This window comes from Bactrocera dorsalis, chromosome 4 (genome assembly GCF_023373825.1).
Source record: "Bactrocera dorsalis isolate Fly_Bdor chromosome 4, ASM2337382v1, whole genome shotgun sequence".
Classification (NCBI taxonomy): Eukaryota; Metazoa; Arthropoda; class Insecta; order Diptera; family Tephritidae; genus Bactrocera; species Bactrocera dorsalis.
The window spans coordinates 26,415,436-26,423,946 of NC_064306.1; the positions used below are offsets into that span (position 1 = coordinate 26,415,436).

At 39.3% G+C, this 8,511-nt stretch overlaps 1 protein-coding gene across 1 annotated transcript; it reads right to left on the minus strand.

Moving 5' to 3' along the window:
• Positions 1–2,066: 2,066 nt before the first annotated feature.
• LOC105223249 (agglutinin receptor) lies at positions 2,067–3,831 on the minus strand. The gene is made up of 3 exons (XM_011200911.4): positions 2,642–3,831; positions 2,408–2,580; positions 2,067–2,326 (listed from the first exon to the last, which is right to left on the minus strand). The coding sequence occupies exons 1-3, from the start codon at positions 3,448–3,450 to the stop codon at positions 2,280–2,282; spliced, it is 1,029 nt and encodes a 342-aa protein (XP_011199213.2). The 5' UTR covers positions 3,451–3,831; the 3' UTR covers positions 2,067–2,279.
• Between the last annotated feature and the right edge of the window lie 4,680 nt (positions 3,832–8,511).

Below are 8,511 nucleotides of genomic sequence, written 5' to 3' on the forward strand. Positions count from 1 at the left end.
CCTGCAAATAAGTCAATTTCAATTAAGACCTGCATATGCTAATTAAGCATTTTGTTGTAGCGTTATCAATGCGCCATAAAGCGTTACACGAGTTCTGTCAGCGTTATCAAAATCCAGTTGTTGCTTTTACATATAAGAAGCAAAGCTTTTAGTGCTAAGCTTTTTCTTAATTATTACGTAATTGCTTAGCGGCGTACCGGTTTGATTGCGGTAAATTATTTCAGTACATTAGGTTTTCATTGTGATTATTCAATATAGAGTTGAAAGCGAGCCTTCTCCATATAGTTTAATACAGAACCCAGACGGTTTTTTTATTTACTTTTGTTGGATTAGACCTTTTACCAGTAAATACTAAGAGCTTAACAAATTTGCAAAGGATGCTCAAACATTTTCTAGAGTTTCGATTAGGTTGCATTTAGGACTGCATCAAGCTTTTATTTATATTAAAATAAGTTAGATGAAACCGATACATATTAGATGTTCAATTCAAAAAATATTTAAATATTTTGAAATGTTCCTTAAGCTTCAGCCCATGTTTTCAAAAAAACTAACTTTCAAAGAAAAATAGGAGGGATGCTGTTAATCTGAATTTTGTATCCCCATTTGTGCCTTTTAGCATTGGGCTTCTGGTAAAAGAAACTATTGAATCGACTAGCAAATAAGAGTTGTAAGCGAGTCAAAATTGAACAATATGAGTACATTTTCGCTATTACCTAACTATTTGTACACTTTACAGCTACTTGCGACAGCTCGGTAAGGATTTCTGACCTGAGTCGGAACACTGTATATCTACAAACTTCATAAAACTATATACAAAGATCTACTAGATACTAAGGTATAATTTGGTTTAATTCTTAGTTAGAGAATACAATTTGGAATTTCAAACACTCATACAAAACCTTTTAACAAGAAATCCTAAAAAAATCGAATCTTAAGGGAATGTTTATGATCATTCGAAAGAACATACTTTGGTATTTATTTTTGAATATTATCTCTTTCAAATATTAGCAGTTACGTCTCAGATAACCCATGCGATGACCCATGATGGTTTGCTCCAATGCCTGTATCAAAGCGGGATTATTCTCATAGATTTTTTACTTTACATATCCTCACAAGAAAAAGTCAATTAACCGGCCCAAAACACGAAATTACCTGCTCCCGAAATTTTCCTCTCAATAAATGCGTGGGAAGTGGCACTGTCTTGTCAACACCGAATGTCACTGAGATCACTTTCAGACATCAAGAAGTCGGTCGCCATTGGCGGCTAGGTTCTCATCGGCATCATTTTTAAAGAAATATGGACCGATGATTCCACCACCGGCTCACTAACAACTCCAAACCGTTGTTTTTCTTAATGAAATGGCAGATCTTGAATCTCTTCAGATTGGACTTCGTCACAAATGCGGCAATTTTGCTCGTTTATATACCCATTGAGCCAGAAATGGTTTTCGTCGTTGAACAAAATTTGCCCCGAAAACGTCGGATCTTTTTCGAACTTTTCAAGAGCCCATTGAGCGAAAGGATGTCGCTTGAAAAGGTCTAAGTTTTTGTACAAGCTGTATTTTGTAGGCTTTGGTTCCATACGTCAGTTCAAGTTGCTGCGAACGGAGCCGAATCGACTCTCGTGGTCTTCGTGTACACTCTCAGCTACAGTTACTATATTTTGTTCACTGCGTACTAGACGTGGTCTATTCGGTCGAATATTATCCAATCATGAATGTAGGGTCTCAAGATGGGTGTTGCGAATAGTACGCTGGCGTGATCGCCCAAAAATAGACTATTGAAAAAAGTACCTCTACTTGGATCACACGTTATGGTCGAATGGAGGAAAGAAATAGAGCAACTTCGGTAGAAAAAGCTCTGTTAGATTATAAGTAGGCTTTACGTAGTGTTTAAAAGTGTGGCACTGTGGGCTTTAAGTACTAATAAAGGAAAATAAAATACTTTTTGCACTTAAGCCACTGCTGAACCTGATAAAAATTGGACATTTATGGAAACCTCTTGATCTTCATAAATAGAAATAAATGAAAATAGTCAATGGTGGATTAGTTGCCATTATTGAAAATTAAAATCTAGCGTTCAAGGAAAATATTTGAAGGTCAACATATTTTTGGTAAACATTGTAATTTTATAACCTATTTTCTTCTTTTTCAAAAGAAACACAATTAATGTTTTTAAGGAATGTTAATTATTCAATAAATCGGCACATGTGTATATAGAATTAGATATAATTTCTCACAAAGTCGGTTCGAACTGTAATACTGTTTGTTTCAACAACTTCACTCCTCCAAAGCCTTACACTGATGCACACTTGAACAAGGTTGTACTGCAAATAAATTGAAATAAGAGATAAATTTTCCGCATGCTACCGAACGACTTAAATTTTGGAAAGAAAGAAACAACTCACCTCCAACAATCCGGTAGCCCTTCTCGTCGGCAATATAATGAATTATGTTGAATTTATTTTTCTTTGGATCGACCGGCACCGAGTAGTAACCGGACTGCACATAAATTATATCCTTGCCAATATGCTTCTTCGTTATCTTCTTGTAATCGGACAAGCCATTGCTCAGACGCAGTCTTTGGCGGAAAGATAATCATTTATTTTTTATTTGGAAGTAAACAGATATCGCGCACTTACTTGTATTCGTTAATGCCTTTATCGGAAATGATTTGGTAATTCTCCAACACGATAGCATCGTCACCACCACCACCAGGTTTCTGGTAGCTTGGCGTGGTTGTGGTAGTGGGGCGTTGAGTCGTAGTGGGCCGTGCGGTTGTGGGTCGTGGATAATGTGGCAGCGGTGGCAACTGACTTATTGGGTATTGTGGATATTGTGGTGGTTTCGGAGGTGGTGTGGGATACTGTGGATATAGTGGAGGATACTGTGGCGGGCGTGGACGTACAGTTGTGGGACGAGTTGGTGGTTTTGTTGTTGGATAATATGATGGATATGTTGGTCTTATTGGCGGCGGTGGGGGTGGTGGAAATATGCCAACTGGCGGCCAAACCTCCTGTTCCTCATCGGAGTCCTCTTCATCGTGTAGTGGAAAAGCAGTGACTTGGTCCTCATAGTAGGATAGATAATCGTGGTAGGCATCGTAATCTTCCATTTTCACACCATTTTCTTCGACGTGGTGCACTGCAGCATGCTCTGAGGCAGGCGGAAAATGAGCTGATTGCACGCCAGCATTGCCAACTACAGCTGAGTGCGTACTAAAAGCTGTTTGTTGGGTTCTATCGGACTGTGCCACGGCGCCAACTTGCTGTTGACCAACTGGTGACCCTGCCACAACTCCATATATGGTATTGAACGGTGCGTGGTGTGTGGCCCAAGCAGCTACTTGTTCTTGGAACGTTGACGGACGATTGGGATTTTGCTCCACGTTAGGTATAGCCTGTATACCGGCACTCAGCAATGTCGTAAGTATCAAAAATTTTAAAATCATTTTTATTTTCCTCTTTTCAAGAAATTTTGTGTTTTTGTTCCTTTAGAATGTTATTGAACACCAAGTGTCTTTCGCGTGTGCTCCGTGTAACTGTTGTCTGTTGAAAGATCCTCGGTGCCTTGGCGTTGCCGTCTTTATACACTACACTCACTGCCAAGTTCTTAAGACTTCTTTATATACCCACATATCTAACCATCGACAGCACCTTGGCAAAGCCCATACACACGCCCGCATACATACACACTTAAATGCAAAAACAATTAAATAAAATAATTGCAGATTTTGTTTACGATCCACGCAAGTTGCATATCTTTTAAGTTTAAGTAGTCAGCGGCTCGGTGAGCATTTGCATATATATGTGTGTATGTGCCGTGATTTGTATTTGCATTGCATTTGCTACCCCAAAATCAACAAAAATTACTTAAATTAAATAAGTCGATTTCCGTCAGCCGGTTCGGCTCATTTCACACAACTTCGGGATGCGGCGTTTCCTTAACGACCCTTTTCACTCTTCTTTCGCGCAGGCACACGCACACATACGAAGATTGTATTTATTTCAATGGTTTCTTTTATCTCTTGTGATATTCTTGCCATCATAAAATTTACTGTTGAAGGCATTCTTATTTTTGGCGATTTTTCATTTGTGTTGCTTGCTTTGTTTGTTTGATCAAATCTGTTGCCAGTTAAGATTCGACTAATTAAAATGTGTCAAAAGGGATTCGAGAACTTTGTTTACTTATACTCGCATGTGTTGTATTTATTGCAGTTTTGAGGAGGCTCGTAAAATGACGTGCCGTGTTACCGTTAGAGCTCGTCGATCGCATGAGAAGTCGCGACTTGTGGGGCAATTTTATTGCATAAGTGAAAGCCGCAAAGTTCTACCAATTTGTGTACCATATAATGACCGCAAAACGCTAATTATTTGGGTTGAAATATGACTCAATGGAAAAATATGTATAAAGGAAGCGTCAGGTTCAACTTTATTTTAGAAAATCAAATTAATTTGAGAATTACTTTGGAATAATTTTTCCATAATTATAAAACATCTCCGATCTATTTCATTTAGGTCTTAAGGCCGCGGCAGCCAGGTTGTGAATAGATGTCTTACCACCCCACATAATGCTTTTGGAATTGTCATTATACACTAATAACTTTTTCTTTTTACCTATTATTATAGTAAGACTTTTAAATTTAAATTCCGTGGTAAAGCCCTTTCGTCCAAATACTTTTTTCTAGGTTGGTATGACTGTCGGTGACATCTGTGCCAAATGTCAATGATATTCAACGAAAAAGTTCCATTAAATTTTGTGTGCGGAATCAAATTTCTGGTGCCAAAAATTCAGAATGTTGGAAAAAGTTTTAATTGCTTGTTGCGAGCAAGTCTTTTTGTTGGTACAAATTATTCCAAGAGGGTTGAGAACGACAAATCATGTCAAGAACGGCCATGAACTCCTGATCAACATGTTAATAAAATAAAGGGGTTGGAGCTTGAGGATCGACGATATATGTGCAGTTAGCAATTACGTTGGAATAACGGAAGGATCAGTGAAAATTATTTTGAAAGTAATTTGGGCCTAAGAAAAGTGAAAGCAAAATCACTTTCTCACTTTTTATGAAAAACATCTGTGAAATAATGCTTTCCAACTACCAGGATGTCATAAAATTTCTTATTACTAGCGCTGAGTGTTGACCGAACGGCCGAAATATTCTGGCAAAGGTGAGTCGGTACCGGTGAACCAGTGATTATCGAGGTATGGTGCACTCTGAACTGAGTAGTTTCGGTAAAGATTCGTAAAAAGAAGCCGGAATTTGGGCTGACAACTCTTTGTTTTTGCACCACAATAATGCAAAAACGCATACTGCATTGATTCTCAGCCCCCCGTACCTTTCGCCTTATTGAAGAGCCTCCGTACCTTTTTTCTAAGAACTGAGAGTCTACTTGATCACCAGAAACAGTTGCGCCAGTTGGTGGTCGCCTTAAAGGGGCAACTGCAGTGGTATGCGTCCATAATGAACTGGTTTAGCGCGGACAGTCCGCCCTCCGGTCCTGGTCCCGTAATACTTTTAACAGTCTGCCCCTCCCCGCTCACATTTCTACCTAGCGTATCCCGGAAGGTATCCCAGTTTGCATTCCGGGGATTACGTCTGAGTCACTTGACCTTTACTTTAAGTGCAAACCTTATGATTCGATGATCCGACAAGAAGGGCTCCGCTGACACCCTCCATTGTGAGACCATTAAATTCACAGTCCCGCTAATCAAAGTGATGTCGAGCTCCTCTCTCTTACTTATTGCGACGAAAATAAATTCACAATCCACATTTTCTATAGCTAATTTACTACAAATTATGTATTCTAAAATAGACTCACCTCATGTCAGTCCGTACTGACATTCCTTGTGATGGGCATTCGCATCATGTCCTAAGATCAAGGGTGGCTTATGCCGTCTGAAGTGACTCTTCAGTCGATCCACAGCCACTGGGGGTGCTGCGGATGCCTTTCCCAAAAAATAAGCTGAGGCTAAGGCAAGGTCTGCTCCTTTAATGTCCTTGGCTTGCACAACAACTAGGGCCTGTGTCAGGAACTTCAAAACAGTCAATGTTGTTCCTGACTACTACAGGAACTTGAGACCTCTAATCTCTCGTTTATAGATCCCGGCTCTTGGATATAGCAGTCATACATACTGACCGATCAATTTATATAAGAAGATGTAATATAAGAAATGCACGCTTCATGCAAATGAAGAGAATCGTAGCTTCAATGCAGTCGAAGGTAACGTTTTTTTCTTGTTTTTTTTTACTCTGTTCGTAGGTCATCATTCTAGTCTTCCAAGAAAAATTTGCTTCATTTCCGCTCGAACTAATCACTCCCTTACTTCTTTATAAATTAGTACAGGTGTTAGTAATCAACTTATTATATAACATATACGTATGTTTGTATGTTTGCAAATTAAAAAGTTACATAAATATTACCAATATTTCTTTTGCACGCTCTTAAAAGCTCAACTCTTGTAAAATGCCAAATGCATTTGTTGATGAACGCAATCGTGACAGTTTATTACCAAATTAATTACACGATCTTATCAATCACTTAAATTGTAGTCTGGACACCCAAGTAACAGAAAAAACATATGAGCGCATTTGTCGGCCGTAAATAGAAGTCGAATGAATCAGTATTAATGGATGCTGACAGGTGCACCAAATTAGGATTGGCTGTGTGATGCAATGTTATTGAAATGACGGGCTGACTGATCCTTTAATCATCAATAAAGAAAGAATTCACGCACTTGCGCCTACAAACAACAAAGAAAAAATAAAGTTAACAGCGGAAAGACGCACCACACCTCAACATCTTCGCAAGTATGCGCTATAACAGCATCAAGAACAACATTAGAAATAACACTGTCCAGAACCACCAAGGCACTCATAATATGCCGATGCGTAGCCGGCAGATTCTGGCACTGTAAACCAGGCATCTTCAGGTGGCTGTATACCATGATAGTATTTTCACTTATAGAGCCGTTGGTTTGGTATCGAAGATAACGCAGTCTTCGGTTCAGGGGCAATGCGCACTTGCACCACCACTTCATTTGAGGTGATACTGGAGCTCACACCGCTGCATGGCAGCAGAGAGGATAATGGCGTTTCAACATATGAAGGGCTTAGGAGAAGATAAACCACTGGCCCTTCTTGCAAGAGACGGCGCTACGAAGAGGACAACAAAGAAGTTTAAAGTTACTCCTGGCAGTAAGGCGAATGGAGTGATTCCATATAATCATCTAATCTTTTAATCAGTTTGCAGAAATCAATATTCATCACAACTATCGCAACCAGCATAATCCTATACTCAGCGATAGTTAACCGGCACTAAAAGCGATCACAGGATGAAGTGGCCCCTCCCCATAAATAGTTGCTTCGCACGAAGGAGAAATTGGGAGAGAACGGTACTGGCAGGAGGAGTGCGCCACGCCAAGCTACTCCCTGGAGAGCAGACTCAAGCCTTAGGTTCCACCTAGGTGGACTAAGATCACATCACCTCAGTTGCACCCGGCAAGCTCCTGAAATAATTCAGAGTGCTGGACCTTTGTGACCATATAGAGAGGGCACAATAAATCATAGGTCGCATTGCAAAGTCTCAATTATTATTATATGGTAGAAGGTCTATAAGTAATAGTTCCTCCGCACTCTGATTTATGGCTTTATTTACTTTTATTTTCCATAATCGAGGCTTTTTTCTTTTAAATCTATTGTTTTAAATCTATTGATATGCACCTCAGTAGATATGCACTCGCCAGAAAAAATCTGTCTACAAGGTATCAAGAAAAAAAAGCTTCACATGTATATTTTTTATAAAATATGTAGTTTTATGAAAATAGAAACGATGAAATATTTTATTAGTCTCGTTCAAGAGTGAGTTTCGTACCATAAAGAGGCATTTTATTTTATGATGGACGGTTCGCTATGAAACCAAACCACTTTATTATCGACGCACTGCCTTAACCACGCAACTCTTTTTACACTATTACTCGCCGAAGAGAATGCAGTGCCGAACCGGACATGAACACCTGAGTATCGGCAAAATTTTTATTCATCTTATATATACATATTGTTACAAAAGTAGTATTAAGTTGTATTTGTATTACTATATGCATCCCTGATTATGAACAATAGCTGTAGGTATATGGAATAACATTTGTCTTGTTGTAGACATCTGGCGCCACGGCTGTCTGCTTGTCGAAACATTAGACATCTGGCGCCGCACTGTCTGCTTGTCTAGTTAAACAATTGCTGAGTCTGGCGCCGCGACTGTCTGCTTGCGTCTGGCGCCGTATGTTCTGGTAATTTCCAGACGCGATATTCTAGAAGGACACGTCGGCATCAGCGAGAAGTGCGTGGCTATATAAGCCGTGGCAGCGCCAACGTAATCAATCAGTGCTAAGAGTAAACTGTTATAGTGTAGACGAGTTGTGAAATAAAGAGTTGTTGAATTAAATTAAACAGTGTTGATTTTATTTGTCAATCCAGAGATACGAACCTAACAAAGTAAACTAGCAAGAGTAAATT